An 18,803-nucleotide genomic window follows, 5' to 3' on the forward strand; every position below is an offset into this window, starting at 1 on the left:
ATCTCTAAGAATTATTTGGCTTATAGCTTCCTAGTAGATTGTCTTTGGCCATGTAAGTTTCACTCTATGCATGCCTTGTCAGACTGGATACTCCAAAAACCAGATGCCAAGAAGGGGATTTGACATGTAGCAGATTTATTGAAGTAAGTGCCTTTAAGAAAAAATAAGGAGCCAGGGTTTCCTAAGAGAATTATAAGATTGCAGTGCAGATATGACCTTCAGAAAGAGAGAGGAATGAAAGTCAGATTGAGTGGGAAACTATTCTAAGGAAGTTTGGAAAGCTAACAGGGAACCTTCACACCAAAGTCGCCCATCAGAGAAGTCCTGAATTTCTCAGGAACAGTCCTGCCTCACACCCCTGGTGAACTCAGTCATTAGCTAGGATTAACACGTGGGAAGTGTGGCTTTATTGTAAATGTGGAGCCAAATTTCAGAGTGCAGCAGCTGAAGCCACAAGTCAATTACGCTCCGCACAGTCAGAGATCTAAGAGGTACATTTTTGTGGCCACCAGAGATTTGCCCATTGCACTACACAGATATACTTCTCCTCACCAATTAGAGAAAGACTCCTCCATGATTCCTGTTATCCTTTATTCGTGAGAGGAAACTCAGAAGTTGGAGGATAATAAGACAAATCACAGCCCTCATAACTGTAATAGATCTCAGGGCTGCTATTGTACTCATGCTCTCCCATGATTCATTCTGAATTTTCCTCACCTGTACCCATCATTTTGGCAGGTCTTGGTGCTCTATTACCTGGGAGTGTGACCCAAACCAGCACTCCTAGGAAGTCTAAATCCTTGGAAATCATACATGTGTCCATTCTCAGTCAGACAGTGGCTACATGTGTCCACTCATGGTTAGAAAGTATAAGGAAGTACCAGGAGGCACTCAAATGGATAAGTGGGCTTAAAACATATCCCTGCCCTCTTCCTGTAACAGCAGTCCTACTTCCTCCTGCTGATCAGGACCAATTACCTCTATCAATGTGGGGATTCTTCTTTTTGACCACTAGTCACTGGTCACAAGGAATCCAAAATTCCATAGTGGCAGCTATAACTTTTAGTTCACCAGCAGTCTTGCTGTGGCCTCTAGCAAGAACGTGCTCCTTTTGAAAACGAAGAACTCCAGTTTCACCAAACCCCAAAGCTGCAAGGATGAGAAATACAAAATCCCAGAGTAGGTCATTGGAAGTGATGCTAAGTGGAGCCTTTCCTCCTTCCATGCCTTGGCTCCCGGATCCATGGAAATACAGCACCCAGTTATTTCTGTTGGGATACAGCATTCATAAATATCTCTGATTTACTATATAGTCTACACCCTGAAGAACAGCACATCATCCTTTCATAAAACTGCCTCTGAGCTGTCACTTCAGTTGCACCTTATAAATATTGGTCCATTATTCTATGAGGTTGGCTGCTTTGAAATGGTACTGGATGGATACTACACTGATTTCCATGGCTATCAGACCATTCCCACATCTTCTTCATCGTGAAGTGGTTGGATGCTACACTGTGTGTATTTCCATGCTTGTGAATCAGGTATTCTGAAGTCCCAGGCTACTGAAAATCTTCAGGCAGGAAAGCATATATATATTCACAATAGGTATCCATCTCTGTGAAAATGAAACCCTAGTCCTTCAAGGATGGAAAAAGCCTGATATACTTGACTTACCACCTAGTAGCTAGTTGGTCTCCTCAAAGAATAACCATATGTCAGGAGCTTGACATTAGCCTCTATTGCTGCAGTTTTCAGTATACAAGTCTTACTTGTCCTTTCTCTAGGACCTTAGTGAATGATGTGTACCCTGGGTCCCTACCATGTAACATCATTCTTTGGTTGGTCTTTTGATCTTACATAATTTATTCTAGCAAGCCCATTCACTTAGCCTCTTTAATCCATCTGTAAGGGCAACTCAGGCATTACTATTTCCATGGGTGCTGGCCATAGCTTTTTCCAGGCTTCTAATAGTCAATTTGCTACATCCCCTAAGGTTCTCATAGGGTGTTATATCTCATGTTCTGAGGTGGTGCGCCCAAGTCAATGAATTCTTCCTTATCTGGACTTATATTCCAGTCCCCTTGATCAAATACCCTAAAAATCAAATCCCAGAGGTATTTCCCTGGCTCCTTTTGGTAAGCTAGCTAATTCTTAAACTTCTTCTGGCATAAGGTCAATTACACTCTCTGCATTTGGAGCTCTGAGAGGTGCATCTTCATGGCTACCACACACTCAAAGATTATTATCCAGACAAATATTGGAAGGGAACCAATACAGATTTCTTTTTTTTTTTTTTTGTATGGACATACAGCTTTATTTCAGCAGCACCAGATGAACCAAGCAGACTAAAATAGCTCCATAAAGGCTCTAAAAATTAAATAGGTATTGAAAACACAGACTGCAAAATTAGGCCACAATCTAGGGACTGTCCCTAAACAGGTAACTATCTTTTAAAGATTTTATTTTACTTAAAAAAATTTTATACAGTTAGTACTATATTAGTTTCAGGTGTACAATGTAGTGGTTCAATGATTTTATACATTACTCAGTGCTCATCATGATAAGCATACTGTTAATCCCTTTCACATATTTTGCCCATCCCGATACCCACCTCCTTTCTGGTAACCATCCCTTTGTTCTCTATAGTTAAGTGTCTCTTTCCTGGTTTGTCTCCCTCTCTTTCTCTTTGTTCATTAGTTTTGTTTCTTTTTTTTTTTTCCTTTTTTTTCATTTTATTTTTTATTTTTTAAAATTTACATCCAAATTAGTTAGCATATAGTGCAACAATGATTTCAGGAGTAGATTCCTTAGTGCCCCTTACCCATTTAGCCCATCCCCCCCCCCACAACACCTCCAGTAACCCTATGTTTGTTCTCCATATTTATGAGTCTCTTCTGTTTTGTCCCCCTCCCTGTTTTTATATTATTTTTGTTTCCCTTCCCTTATGTTCATCTGTTTTGTCTCTTAAAGTCCTCATCTGAGTGAAGTCATATGATTTTTGTCTTTCTCTGACTAATTTCACTTAGCATAATACCCTCTAGTTCCATGCACGTAGTTGCAGATGGCAAGATGTCATTCTTTTTTATTGCCGAGTAATACTCCATTGTATAGATATATCACATCTTCTTTATCCATTCAGCCATCCATAGACATTTGGGCTCTTTCCATACTTTGGCTATTGTTGATAGTGCTCCTATAAACATGGGGGTGCATGTGTCCCTTCGAAACAGCACACCTATATCCCTTGGATAGATACCTAGTAGTGCAATTTCTGGGTTGTAGGATAGTTCTATTTTTAATTTTTGGGGGAACCTCCATACTGTTTTCCAGAGTGGCTGCACCAGCTTGCATTCCCACCAATACAGATTTCTAAGCTCCTTCTCTACATAGCTTTCTCTTCTCTAGTATGCTGCCTTGTAAATTGTAGCCACCTTGGCCTCCCTGAGCTTATCTCCCTACCTCATCAACTCAGAAAAATTAACAGGCTCTCCTTGGATCACCACCTCCTTATCCTGTGATCCAGGAATTGTAAAAAGCCTGTGTGATCATAGTGACCACTTCATTTTCCTTCTATGAAGGAAATGATTCATAAGGAAGGAAATCATTCATTCAGGGATGATTGTCCTGGGCTGCCTGTTGCCCAACATCAAAGACAGCTGTTTCATTTTTTTATATTATCTTACCAATTGCCTACAATAAAGCAAAACTTTTGACTTGTTAGACTTTAATATAAATTACTACTTTCACTACTTCTCTGATAATGCTAACTGTAAGGAAGGCTAGGAAAAGTAGTTTTTATTCCAGGCATTCATGGTTCAGTTACAAATCAGGACTTGTATTAATTTTTTTAATGTGTTAATGTTTTATTATTTATTTTTGAGGGGGGGAGGGGCAGAGAGAGAGGGAGACACAGAATCCGAGGCAGGCTCCAGGCTCTGAGCTGTCAGCACAGAGCCCTACACAGGGCTTGAACTCACAAGCTGTGAGATCATAACCTGAGCCAAAGTCTGACACTTAACTGAATGAGCCACCCAGGCAACCCACAAATCAAGACTTTTATTACAAAAGAAGAAGCAGAGAACTGATATTGGGAGATGACTATTAATCTACTTCAGTATTCCAGGGTTATAGCTATTTTCTCTTGATCCATGGAAGGTATCATTCCAACTATTTTCTGACCTCCACTGTGCTGTTGAGAAGTCAGTTGTAATTCTATGTATCATTCATTTACAGGGCTTGGTCTTTTTCTCTAACTGCTTTTCCATTTTTTCACTTCATTGGTGTTGTGTACTTTCAGGGTGATGTGTCAGAGAGTGGATTTCATTTTCCTTATTCTTAGAATTCACTGGGATTCCTGAGTCGTAAGCATTCGTTTTTTATCAATTCTGCAAAATTATCAGCTATCATTTCTTTGAACATTTCCCTCTCTCATTCTTTCTTTTTTTTTCCTTTCAGAATTGTATTTAGTCATATGTCAGACTTTCACACACTTCATCCATGTCTCTTAACTTCCACTTTATCTTTTCTACTTCTTATTTCCCTAGGCCGTTATCTGAGTAATTTCTTTAGATCTATTTTTCATTTCACTTATTCTCTCTTTAGTTCTAATTTACTATTTGACAACTCCATGAGGATCCTACTTGTAATTATTTTTAAAAATTTATTCATTCACTTTGAGACAGAGACAGAGACAGAGCACATGAGCAAGGGAGGGGCAAAGAGGGAGGGAAAGAGAGAATCCAAAGCAGGCTCCGCACTCTCAGTGTGAATCCCAACATGGGGCTCAAACTCACAAGTTTGAGCTGTCAGCACGGAGCCTGACGTGGGGCTTGAACCCACAAACCATGAGGTCATGACCTCAGCCGAAGTTAGACACCTAACCGACTGAGCCACCCAGGTGCCCTTAACATCCTACTTTAAACTGCATTCCTCCAGAAAGGATTTGCGTTTGCTTCCACCAGCCACCTGGTTTCATCACTTATCCATTAGTACTTTCAGCTACATTCTCACCTTGGGTTTCTGGGATAATACAGGCAGTGTGAATTCTAACCCTAAACCTGTGTAAAGGATGGTTATGAGTTCTCAAGGGAAAGGTTGTTTGTTGTTTGTTTTGTTTTGTTTTGTTTTTGCCATCCAGAGCCAAGGACAAGGCAGATAAACTTCTCTACAACCTCTTCAAGGAGTTGGCTTTGTCTAATTCACTCTTTACTAAGGGTATCACTTTTCAAGGACTCAGCTTTATGTGCAGTTTCCAATACAACTTTGCATAGGCCCAGACTTTATCTCCTTTCACTTGAATGACCTGCTAAAACCATACTCTAAACCACCAGTTTAGACATGAGCTTCTATAATTGGAATTTTTTAGGATATCCAGCACACATGTTGTCAGATAGCTAGGATGCATACTGTCAGAAATGAAAAAGGAGACTTGTTTTTGATCTAACAATGCTGAAACTTCAGAAAAGCTTCAACTGCACCTTTGTAAAGGCAAACAGAATTGTGAGTGCTCTGAAGTTTGGGAAAGGAACTGTAGCATGACATCACTAACTCCAATCCCAAGATTTCTTCCAACAAGCTTGCTCAGTGACAACCATGCCTCAGATTCTTACTAATCATTTTTAATATCATTCATTGACTCTTCAGCAAGTATCCAAACTACCCAGGTTGTTTTGAATTTATTTGTTCCATACATATTAAGGTACATAATTATATAAAGACACTTGGGGAGGAGTGATAGTTACAAAGATATCATTTAAGAGATAACTAGCATCACAAAACAGGATGTGAAACATATAATATTTGTTTAGATATATATAGTATAAGCAATTAAAAAAATGGGAGTCTACAGGAAAAATAAAGTCCCAATCATACAAGAGAGGCTCATAAACTTAAACATGAAAAGTTAATACAATATACAAGGATCAAATGAGTTATAAAGAATCAAGTACTCCTGATACACTAATGGCTATCAGATACATGGAAAATGAACAAAAAAAAAAAAAAATCAAGTTGATGCCAAGTTTAAACCTGAGGAAACCATGGTACCACTTTTAGAAACAAGAAAATCCAGGAGGGAAAAGAAAGATAGTTTGGGGAGAAATGAATCCAATATAGATATGGTAAGTTTGAAGAAACAGCAAAACAATAAAGTGGAAATATTAGCAAAATGTGGAGATCAGAAAAATGTCAGTTCAGAACTAAATATTTTGGAAGAATATCCTCTAATACCCTCTGTGGTGGTAGTCAAGATAGAAGAGCAGCACACTTTCCTCAGGAAAACAGGGAAGAGTAGAAGGCTTAAGAAATGAACTTTAGAGGATGCTGACAGGGAAAAAGGTAGGAAGATAAATTATTAGTAGAACAGAAAAGTGTTTGGAGGCGAGAAGAAAACAGTGGTGTGACCAAAAAGGTGAGAGTGTTTCAAGAAGAAAAAGATGATTCATGGCATCAAATGTGACAGAAAATCAGGGAAAATAAGGACTTAAAGAAAGCCACTGAATCTGACAACTAGGAAATAATTGATGTCCATCAAAAGCAAGGTTTTATTGCTGTGGTAAAAACAGAAGCCAGACTCAATATGTAATGAATCAAATTTTAATTTTATTCTTCAAGGTGTTAGGGTGCTTCCCTATCACTGTGACTATATTCTTTGTTCCTTCCTCCAGATGAAAGAAAATAGGTGCCACATGGCAGCAACCCTCTAAGCTATGAGTTGTAACCCCTTCCACTTACAACAACTCCACCTGGTCAAAGGACTGGAGCCAAGAGTCCCAATTATCACATGGATATCTACCCAATAGATTTCAAAACTTGACTCAGTTGATTGCCAACTCAGCTGCCACTGTCTTTGCCATAACCCACTTCTTTCCGTGACTTTTGGTAGCCACAGGCAACCAAGTCATGGCAATCCCATCAGCCTTGTATAGGCTCACTCCAAGGCCATAAGAATAGCCCTAGCAATATTTTTATTGCAATTCTGTGTTCTTTTTCTCCAAAAAGTGTCCTGAGATATGAAAGCATCAAGCTGCATAATACCTGGATCTCCCTATATTAACCAGTAACTCATCCTCTCCAACACCCTAACATAGCCATGTTTGTAACATCGCCTTACCTGCTCCACTAATGTACAGACTTTGAGAAAGTCCAATATAGCCTCAAAAGATGAAAGCTGGGAATTGCTAGTCTACACTTCGTTTCCCCAGGATGGAACAGAACTACAATACAGGGGTGCCTGGGTGGCTCAGTTGGTTGCATCTGACTCTTGATTTCAGCTCAGGTCGATTCCAGGGTCGTGGGATCAAGCCCCACATCAGGTTCTGTGCAAGATTCTCTCTCTCTCTCTCCCTCTCTCTCTCTCTCTCTGCCCCTGTCCCCTACTTGTGCTTTCTCTCTCTCTCTGAAAAATAAAAAGAGCTCCAATACAAGTATCTCTCATTTAACATAGCACAACTTTAAAAAGTGCTGCCAAATCTGCAGAGATTAATTTTTTTCTTAACTACAGAAAGAGATATGTTATACAGTTCTCTTTTGAAGCTCTAAATGCCATGTTTATTCTTTTTTTTAAGTCTTTATTTACTTGAGAGACAGAGAGAAAGAATGAACAGCATAGGGACAGAGAGAGAAGGGGACAGAGGATCTGAAGTCAACTCTGTGCTGACAGCAGAGCCCAATGAGGCACTCAAACTCACAAACCTGAGCCAAAGTTGGAGGCTTAACCGACTAAGCCACCCAGGTGCCCCACCATGTTTTTTCTTGTATTTAATGGAACATTTATACATGAAGAGCAGGTCTTTGTTGTATTGCTGCCAACTTCTTACGTAAACAAATGAAGAACAAGGCACAGATACCCTCAGAATTTTCACAGGCAGTATGCAACAAGAGTAGAGAGTACCTCCACACTGAATGTATTATCCAGGGAATGAAGTCAGGATACATTGAAACAACTAGGACAACAGAACTAAAATTAAAGACCATGATTCGGCATTTTTGAATGAGACTCCAAAGGTACCATGAACAATTAAATTTCATCATGAAAACTCACTATGCCCTGTGTATTTTAAATCTTATCCCAGTAAGTCCTTACAATATGTCTAAGATAAGTTACTCTTGTTCCCATTTCCCAGGTAGGAAAATTGAGGCAACAAAGCACCACACGCAAAATCACCAGTGAAGAAGTGGTTTACCACAGCCTTTAGACCATCATTCTAATTCAGGTAATCTGATACTAATCTGGACTCTATTATATCATATGGCTTTTAATAAAAATTGAATGTTCATTCAATAAATATTTTTAAAAAGATAGAAGCCCCAGAAGTTTATATAATTTCAGAAAATATTCTGACACCACCACATACTCTTTTTGGAAAAAACAATTTTCTGAACTCAAATCTATCAAAAAACAACAAGGAAGATTATTGATGACAGAATTATCCATAATAAATCTTGTTTTTAAAGGTTTTCACAAGGCGTCATATGCTTTAAAGATTTTAATAATACTGTTCAATGTAATAATTAGTAGCCACAAAGAAATTATTCAGAGAAGCCCAAGAGATGCTGCCTGAAATGTATATAAATTATCTATGGCTTAGTTTGTAATGTCCTAAGACTTTGGAGTCATTCATGTGAAACAGCCCAATACCTAGCATGCATTTTTATTGTAGCTCTCTCCTAGAATACCAAGAACCATTGATGTGGAGCAAAAAACATTGCTGTATTAGTGCCCCATCTTCATCTCCATACACTAGTTCGGTCCAACAGAGGACCAAGTAGCTTATCCTCTATTAAACCAGGGCACATAATGGCTCCAGATCCTGGAAATGCTGGACCCTAAGCTCCCTCTGCAGGAGGTTGGGACTATCAGACTTCAAAGAGAACCTGATAATCATTTTTACTCTTGGACAAGAGGGACATATAGACTATGTAAAGCCACTGGACACCTGTAATCTATATATTGCTATCTATTAGATGAAAGCTACTTGTGAAGAGAAAGAACCTTAACCAAAGACAGTGTGAAAGTCAATCTAAGGCAAAACTCATTTTATTTACTGCTTTGAGTTATACATTTCACAGGATCATTAATTCTTTCAATGCCATGTGTATCCATACATTTAGGTAAATAAGTCAGGAACTCATGGAGCAGGGATTTAGTGTTTGACTCATTGCTGTATTCCCCATGACTGGGAAGGTGCCTGGCATATTTTAATGGAGGGAGACCATTAAAAAACAAAACAAATAAGTAAAATATGTAGATTGTCAGGTAGAGAAATGCTATATGAAATAGTTAAAAAGGGGAACAAGAATGGGAAAAGTCATAATTTTAGGTAAAGTCGCCATTTATGAGTAAAAATCGGTAAGGAGGTTGTCTTGAACAATTGGTAAGAAATATTGTGCATAGTAGTAGAAGAGTAAAAAATAGTCAAATCCTGGAAATTCTTTGAAGGTATAGCTGGAAGAATGTAGGGGATGAGAGAAAGGGAGATGTCCAGGATTATTCCAAGATATTTCTGCTGAGCAAATGGAAGAATGGAGTTGCCCTTAACTAAGATGAGGAAAATATGGAGGAGCAGGAGGGAGTGAGGAAGAGATCAGGATCTTAATTTTGGACATGTTAAGTTTGAGATACCTATTATGTGTTCTGGTGGAGCTGTTGAATGGACAGTTGGAATCTGAGTCTGGAGTTTAGGGGTCAAGTCCAGGCTGGAGAGAGAGAACTGAGAGTCATCAGTATGTAAATGGTATTTAAGGCCATGAATCTGGATGAGCTCACCAAAAGACTACACAGAGAAAAGAGAAGGTCTGAGAACTGAGCCCAAACGCTTTTTGATTATTTAAACCACAAAATCATTATATCTCCTGCTTTCCCTTTGTTTACAGGGCTCACTAAACTATTATTAAGATAAAGTAATCAGATAAAATAAATTCATAATGATTGTCATCCACTATTCTTCCACAAAGCTATAAATCAACTGTCTAGTGATTCTTCCTAGGTCATCTTCAGGTTTCAAAATTAAGGTAAATAAACTGTTGTTTTGGGGGCACCCAGGTTAAGCGTCTGACTGTTTGATACCTGTTCATGTCATGATCTCACAGATTCCTGAGTTTGAGCCATACATTGGCTGTGCACTGATAGCATATAGCCAGCTTGAGATGATTCTCCCTCTTTCTTTGCCCCTCCCCCACTCACACACTCTGTCTCTCTCAAAATAAATAAATAAACTTAAAAAAATAAATCCTTTTTTTTTTAAACACTTATTCATTTTTAAGAAACAGAGAAAGGCAGAGCATGAGTGGGGGGAGGGGTAGAGAGAGAAGGAGACACAGAATCCAAAGCAGGCTCCAGGCTCCAAGCTGTCAGCACAGAGCCCAATCTGGGGCTCGAACTCACAGACCATGAGATCATGACCTGAGCTGAAGTCAGACACTTAACAGATTGAGCCACCCAGGCGCCCCAATCTGTTTCTTTTTTTTTGCCCATAAGATTTTAAAGAAGGGTGGCTCAGTCAGTTAAGTGTCTGACTTTGGCTCAAGTCATGATCTTGCAGTTTGTGGGTTCAAGCCCCGCATCCAGCTCTGTGCTGACAGCTCAGAGCCTGGAGCCTGCTTCAGATTCTGTATCTCTTTCTCTCTCTCTCTCTCTCTATCTCCCCCCCCCCCCCCCGACTCATGCTCTGTCTCTCTCTGTCTCAAAAATAAAAACATTAAAAAAAAATTTAAAAAAACTAAACAAACATTAAAAAAATAAAATAAAATAAAGTAAAATAAAATAAAATAAAATAAAGAAGGGTGCTACATTTATCTGCCTTCTGAGAGGTTTCCCAAATAACCACTTGTAACTAATCGATAGCAACTATCTCTCAGCAATCCTAGGATGAATGACAATATATTTACACAAGTTTTTTTGTTCCTTTGTTTTTTTGTTTTGTTTTGGACAAGTTTGAATACACCACAGCTTTAACTAGTTTTACCCTCTTCTCTTTTAGTTTGGCTTTCATCGCACCCATTGTAAGTACATACTTCAGGTTATCTGACTTCAGGATTACTTTTTTCAGAAAAGAAGAAAAGTTATTATAATTCTTTGCCTTTACAGAGTCATCAGTTATCATCGTTTCCTAACAGTGTAGGAAGAATATGTAGGCAGTTAGGACACTAGCAGGATAGTAGGACATTTTCCTTGTTTCTATATTTTTGCTTTTTATTAAAATGAAAAGAATGATTTCTTGTTGTCATCTTGTAACATAAGTTTCCTACATCACCAAAGATTTCTTGATCATTTCCTTATGCATTTCTGCTAGTAGTTTTACTAACATGGGCCAATTTCCATTTAGGGCCCTTTAATTTATACTTTGGCAAAGAGTTCACAGAATAAATTAGCATTACAATAACCAGAATAAGAACAACAAAAACAAAAGGTATAGGCTCCTATTTACACATAAGGGAGCAAATTCCTGTCCACATATTCATATCCTTAGGGATGGTCTGAAACTAAAATAGAGGAAAAAAGGGACATTTTATATACTATAGAGCTATAACTTTTGATAATGACTAAAGTTTTTTTTTTAATTCTTAAGATAAATAGCATATGTTATTCAATACAATTCCATTGCCTAAAATAGTAACTGTATCTCCACTACCAGAACTCTTAAACTGAACTTCTAGTTCCAGCCATGATGGAGTAACAGGTACTGGTCTTACCTCAAACAACAATAAAACTGGACAAAACACATAAAACAACTGTTTCAGATACTGGACAGCAGATCAGGTCAATTTTATCAGAAATAAAAAGGCCCTAAACATACATGCACTTAATAACAGAGCTTCAAAATGTATAAAGTAACTACTAACAAAACAGAAAGGAGAAAAAGACAAATCTAAAATTATAGTTGAAGATTTCAATATTCCTCCCTCAGCAACTGATAAAAGAAGTAGACTAAAAATCAGAAAGATAAGAAACCTAAATACAGTATCAACAAACTTGATCTAATTGTCTTTTATAGAACACTATATTCAACTTCAACAAAATATTTATATTATTTTTATTTTTATTTATTACAGAGAAACAGAGAGAGTGTGAGCATAAGAGGGGCAGAGATAGGAGGAGACACAGAATCCGAAGCAGGCTCCAGACTCTGAGCTGTTAGCACAGAGCCCCACGCAGAGCTTGAACTCACAAACTGCGAGATCATGACCTGAGCCGAAGTCAGACGCTTAACCAACTGAGCCACCCAGGCACCCCAAGATATTTTTTTTCGAGAATACTTATTTTCAAGTATACACATTAATTTTAAGTTTTTTTCAACATTCAATAAGATAAACCATATGCTGGGACATAAAACAGGTCTCAGCGGATTTAGGACCGAAATAATATATTCTCTGAAAATTAAATAAAAAATTGATAATAGTAAGATATTTGGAACCAACCTAAATAGTTGATAATTGAACAACAAAAGAAATCATAAAGGAAATTGGGAAATATTTTTAACTGATTGAAATAATACTATTTAAATTTGTGGCATACAGTTAACATGGAAATTTAAAGCTTTAAATGTTCATATTAGAAAAGAGGAGGGATGCCAGGATGGCTTAGTTGGTTCAGTGTTCAATTTCGGCTCATGTCATGATCTCATGGTTCATGGGTTCCAGCCCCACATCTATCTCCCTCTGGATTCTGTGTCTCCCTCTTCTCTCTCTCTCTCTGCCCCTCCCCTGCTCACACGCAAGCTCTCTCTCTCTTTCTCAAAAATAAATAAACATTAAATTTTTTTTTTTAAATAAGAGATGAGAAGTCTCAAGTCATGACCTCAGCTCCACCTTTCAGGAGCCAGAAAAATAAAAGTTAATAGAAAAACTGCTTCTTCTACTCATAACACTTCTGACACTACCTGGAGTTAGGCCACAGCTGAAGGGCTCAGTGCAAGACTGTCCCTCACTTCAGACTCCAGTCACAAGTCTGAGCCTCTTCTACTTCTTACCAACTGGCTGTAAATCAGGAATTGCCACAACCTCTTTCTTGGGTCTAATAATTTGCTAGAATGGCTCACAGAACTCAGGAAAGTGGTTTACTTGCTATTATCAATTTATTATAAAGGATACAATTCATAAAGAGCCAAATGAAAAAGATGCATAGGAAAAAGTATGTGGGGAGGAGTGCAGAGTTTCCATGACTTTTCTGGGTGCATCATCCTCCCAGGACCCCAATGTATTTACCAATTGGAAAGCTCTCCAAATCCCTTTGTTTAGGTTTTCATGGAGGTGCCAGTATATAGACATAATCGATTAAATCATTGGCCACTGGTGATGAACTCAATCTCTAGCCCTTCTCTCCCTAGAGCTCAGAGCTGAAAATTCTAATCCTCTTGTCATATTGTTAGTTCCTCTCAGAACCAGCCCTTTTACTCTAAGAGGCATCTCATTAGCAAAAACTCAGATGTGGTTGAAAGGGGGCTTCATTATCATAAACTCAGGTATGGGGGTGTCTGGCTGGCTCAGTCAGTAGAGCATGCAACTCTTGATCTTGTGGTTGTAAATGTGAGCCACACGTTGGGTGTAAGGATTATCTAAAAATAAAATCTTTTAGGGCCACCTGGGTAGCTCAGTTGGTTAAGTGTCTGACTCTTGATTTTGGCTTAGGTCATGATCTCACAGTTCATGAGTTCAAGCCCTGCATCAAACTCCATGTTTTTACAGAGCCTGCTTGTGATTCTCTCTCTCCCTCTCTCTCTCTGCCCCTCCCATGCTCACTTGCATGCACACACACACACACACACACACTCTCTCTCTCTCTCTCTCAAAATAAACAAATAAACTTTTAAAACATCTTTTATTTTATTTTTTTAATTAAAAAATTTTTTTAATGTTTATTTATTTTTGAGAGAGAAAGAGTGTGTGCAGCGTAGGAGCAGAGAGAGAGGGAGGCAGAGAATCCGAAGTAAGCTCCAGGCTCTGAGCTGTCAACACAGAGCCCAAGGCGGGGCTCGGACCCATGAGTGGTGAGATCATGGAAGTCAGATGCTTAACCAACTGAGTCACCCAGGCACCCCAATAAAATCAGCAACTTTGATGAAATGAATAAATTATTTGAAGGAGGCAAATTACCAAAATTGACACAAGGAGAAATAATGGATGTGGATATCTCTTAAATAAATTGAAGGAAATTGAATTTGTATATTAAAATATTTCCACAAAGAAAATTCCAGGCCTTGTTGGCTTCCCTGGCATTTCTTTATTGTCCTTTCTTTTTTTTTTAAGTTTATTTTAATTTATTTTTGAGAAAGATGAAGAGAGCAAGTGGCAGAGGGGCAGAGAGAGAAGGAGACAGAATCCCAAGCAGGCTCCACACTACCAACACAGAGCCCTATGCAGAGCTCAAACCCATGAACTGTGAGATCATGACCTGAGCTGAAATCAAGAGTCCAACACTTAACCGAACTAAGCCACCCAGGCACTCCCTCCCTGGAATTTCTAACAAACATTTAAGGAAAAAAGAAAATCAATCTTTCAGAAAATAGACGAAGAGAGAACACTTCCCAACTCATTTATAAAGCAACATAACACTGACACCAAAACCAAACAAGTACAATATAAGGAAAAAAAAAAAGGACTAAAATTCCTCCTTAACATGAATGTCAAAATCCTTAATAAAATACTAACCAACCAAATCCAAAACAAAACATAAAAAGGATCAAGTGATATTTAATCTCAGGAATGTAAGGTTGATTTCACATTCAAACATCAGTTAATATAATTCACATTAACATAATAAAGAAGGAAAATCCTAAGAACATCTCAGTTGTTATGGGAAAAACATTTAACAAAATTTAACATCTGCTTGAGCAAAGAGAAAGGGAAGAAACCTTCCTCAGTGTAATAAAAGTCATGTACATAAAACCTGTAACTAACATCATAATGGGAAAAAGCTGAATGTTTTCCCTCCAGTACAGGAAAAAAAGCAAGGATGTCCATTCACTCTCACTACTTCTGTTCAACATTGTCACATGTTCTAGTCAGTGCAATAAGGCAAGAAAAAATAACAAAAGGCATAAACATTGGAAAGGAAGAAGTAAGACTATCTTTATCTGTAGATGTTATGATTGCCTATCTGGGAAATCCTAAGGAATATAAAAAAAGAAGGAAGAAAAGAAGGAACAAATGAAATTAGGAAACCTACTAGAATAAATTAAGTGAATTTAGCAAAGTCTCCGAATACAAGATCAAGATAGAAAAACAAACTGTACTTCTGTATATTAGCAAAACCAACTGGAAAATGATATTTAAAAACAATACTATTTATAATGCATCAAAAAAACAAAATACATAGAAACAAATTTAATGAATGACGTGTAATACTGGTATAAAATATTACAGACAGAAATTGAAGAAGATCTAAATAAATGGAGAGTTTATCCTCATGTATTGAAAGACTTAATATTGGGGTGCCTGGGTGGCTCAGTTGGTTAAGTGTCGGACTTCGGCTCAGGTCACGATCTTGCGGTCCGTGAGTTTGAGCCCCGCGTCGGGCTCCGGGCTGATGGCTCAGAGCCTGCAGCCTGCTTCCGATTCTGTGTCTCCCTCTCTCTCTGACCCTCCCCCGTTCATGCTCTGTCTCTCTCTGTCTCAAAAATAAAGAAACTTAAAAAAAAAATTTTTTTAAAGAAAGACTTAATATTATTAAGATATCAATTTTCCTCTAACTGATATATAGATTTAACACAATCCCAATTAAAATCCAAGTAGACATTTTTTGTACAAGTTGAATCCTTTGATATTGATGTAGGATCAACAAATACCCAAATGCAACAGGTAAGAGGCAGACTGTTGAACCTACTACAGGGAACAACTCTTAATTTCCCTGGAGGAGATGAGTTGCTAAAAGTAACAGGAATTCTATTAGAAAAGTAAATTATGTATAATAATCTCAGGTATTAATTCCAATCAAACTTAAGATAAAAAGAGGGGCACCTGGTTGGCTCAGTCAGTCAAGTGTCCAACTTTTGGTTTCAGCTCAGGTCATGATCCCATGGTTCGTGAGTCCGAACCCTGCCGGCTCATGGAACCTGCTTGAGATTCTCTTTCTCTGTCTCTCCCTTTGCCTCTCACCCACTCGTTCTCTCTGTCTCTCTCTTAAAAATAAAATAAAAACTTAAAGATAATTAAAATAAGATAAAAAGTATTACAATACTGTAATAAAGAAATTACGTTTTCCTTTGTTTCTCATGTCTATTTAATAAGTACCAAATCAGGTAAAGCCCTGGTAAAATACCAGATAATGCCACTTTATTATTGTTGTTGTTGTTTTAAGAACAGGACAATCAAGAATTTTAGTGGTGTACCTCTTCCAGGTTGTACATATCTTATGGAATAGAAAAAGTCTGTACCAAATAAAAGGCACTATCAGATGGAACAAGGAAACTGGAAGAGTGCTGGGAGTCATTCAAAAGAATAAAAGGATTATTAACTAAGTGGAATTTAAGTGAAAACAAAACAAAAAAGAATAAAACAATTTAAATAACACTTGAATATCATACAATCTTCAGATATTTTATAAATATTTTAAATGCTTTTACAGCTAAGAACATACTTTTTAAAAAAAATTTTTAATGTTTATTTATTTTTGAGAGACAGAGACAGAGCATGAGCAGAGGAGGGGTAGAGAGAGAGGGAGACAGAATCCGAAGCAGGCTCCAGGCTCTGAGCTGTTAGCACAGAGACTGACGTGGAGCTGGAACTCATGAGCCGTGAAATCATGACCTGAGCCTAAATTGGACGCTTAACTGACTGAGTCACCCAGGTGCCCCAAGAACATACTTTTAATCATGTAAGGGTAAGAAGAGCTTTTAAAACAATGGGTCAGATATTTCATTAAGAACTCACTTCAGGAAGCCTGAGCATTCTAGGAGATAAAAGAGACTTCAGGTTATGTGATTAGCAAAGAGCAAATATCAGAGTATGTATAGTATGTGTTGTATGACAGGATGTGTTACGTAACTCAGTAACCATGGCAAGTAAAGAAGCAGGCGGAGAGGGAACTTCATAATTCTAAACTAACAGAATTCTTAGAAGAATACAAAACACTGAATGGTTTGCTAACGAAACAAAGTTGGATGATGCTAATGCAAGATGCATGGCTGTCTTAGTAGCTCATGTTACATTTCTATTGTACATAAAATAAGAGGAGACTTGCCAATTTGTATTTTTAAGATTTAAAAGAAAGAACACTACCAGAAAAAAATCTGTTCCTCTTCCAATTCTTCCCCTTAAAATGGCCATCTCCACCCTAAAATCAGAAACCAAGCCAGTAAGACCAGAAATAAGAACTTAATTACATGCTGCCAAAACCTTGACTGTATTAGCGTTAAATTATATGTAATAATATGTTTTATATAAACTACTAAATGATAAACATGCAGGTCAAGCCAAAAGATTTGCTTCAGTGCTGTCCTCAATTTCAATCCTCTTAAATGACCTTCATGATATGTTTAAATGCTGTTCCAGAATATTTAGTGTGGAACCAAATCTTATTTCACGCTTATCAAGTGTAATTGTTTGCTCAGAAATGTTTGGTGCTATTAGACATTGGGATCTCGTTTTAATACACAATTAGAAACTTTTCCTTCTATAATTATAAAGTTCTGAACCAAAGCTAAGAATGACCATTGATTATACATGACTAAGACAACACAACATCAAATAAAATTATCTGACTTAATGTAAGTTGCAGTTTTATTAGAATGTACCAGTTGGGCAATTTCTATAACTTAGTGTTTAAATTAAGAAAACATGAATAATTTAAAGACTAATAAATTTTTAAAAATTTCAGTGAATATACACATAACTACACAGGATTTATGGTGTATCTGTAGGATTCTCTAGTCAGCATTCGTTGTGCGTGTAATATTAATAAAAAGGATTTTTTTTTTTAACCATACAATGATTCTGGGATTTCCTGAATTTTCAGCTGCTGCATTTTCTACTCTACACCTGGTAGGTTCTTCTTCCTTTCAGTTTGTGCATTTCCTGTATTCTAAAAAGTAAATAGAAACAGGACCTTAATTGAGGAAATGGTGAGTCTTTGGCTAAGGAAATATAGCCACAGATAAGTACTTATACTTTGCACCTGGGGTTTGTTTTATACGGGACACTCTTTAGCAAAGTATTCCTCATGATCATCATGAAACAGAACTGAAGGTGGCTTTTGTATGGACTCTTTTCTCTCTTGCCTAACTCATCAGCAGTAATTTAGAGTTTCTCTTAGATTATGTTGTCTATTCAATATATGTATGTTGATATATATATATAGATATATATATAGATATATGTGTGTGTCAATATGTACACTAGTTCAGCATACATTTAAGATGCCTGAAGGAGTTGAATGTACAACTGGGAAGCACATGGATCTGACTAGATAATTCAAAAACAAGTCAGTGGCACAGCCAGGAACAGAACAAGAAAGTTGCTATATCCTATCTTGCATTTTTAAAACCATGTCATACTCTATTGTGCCCTAAAATAATAAACTACCAATTCAAAGTTTAGTTTCTTAATTCTGACATTAACATATTATGAATGGGCACATATTGTGAATGGGCAGCACAAATAAACGACAACCATCACTGATTACTTCTCTAATAACTATAACTGTTTCAAGGTCACTCTTGAGAAGGTCAACTTTTAAGCGTTCTACACCACAGGAGCAAGAAGGGATTTTCCCTTCCTATTTTTTTTTTTAATTTTTTTTTTAACGTTTATTTATTTTTGAGACAGAGAGAGACAGAGCATGAACGGGGGAGGGTCAGAGAGAGAGGGAG

At 37.5% G+C, this 18,803-nt stretch overlaps 1 protein-coding gene across 20 annotated transcripts in view; it reads right to left on the reverse strand.

Annotated features, from left to right (window-relative positions):
- CDKL3 (cyclin dependent kinase like 3) overlaps positions 1–18,803 on the reverse strand; it is a 99,364-nt gene that overhangs the window by 36,833 nt on the left and 43,728 nt on the right. For 12 of the 20 annotated variants that reach the window (XM_042935294.1, XM_042935327.1, XM_042935284.1 and 9 more), the window contains one exon: positions 979–1,149. The exons of 4 other annotated variants lie outside the window; for them this stretch is intronic. In XM_042935294.1, the coding sequence (XP_042791228.1) occupies positions 1,016–1,149 (134 nt within the window). In that variant the 3' untranslated portion in view covers positions 979–1,015. Of the gene's footprint in view, positions 1–978; positions 1,150–4,128; positions 4,386–17,214; positions 17,270–17,697; positions 18,017–18,803 lie in introns of those variants that run through there. 4 more of the 20 variants (XM_042935414.1, XM_042935422.1, XM_042935369.1 and 1 more) reach the window with 3 other exon arrangements.

This window comes from Panthera leo, chromosome A1, assembly GCF_018350215.1.
Source record: "Panthera leo isolate Ple1 chromosome A1, P.leo_Ple1_pat1.1, whole genome shotgun sequence".
Classification (NCBI taxonomy): Eukaryota; Metazoa; Chordata; class Mammalia; order Carnivora; family Felidae; genus Panthera; species Panthera leo.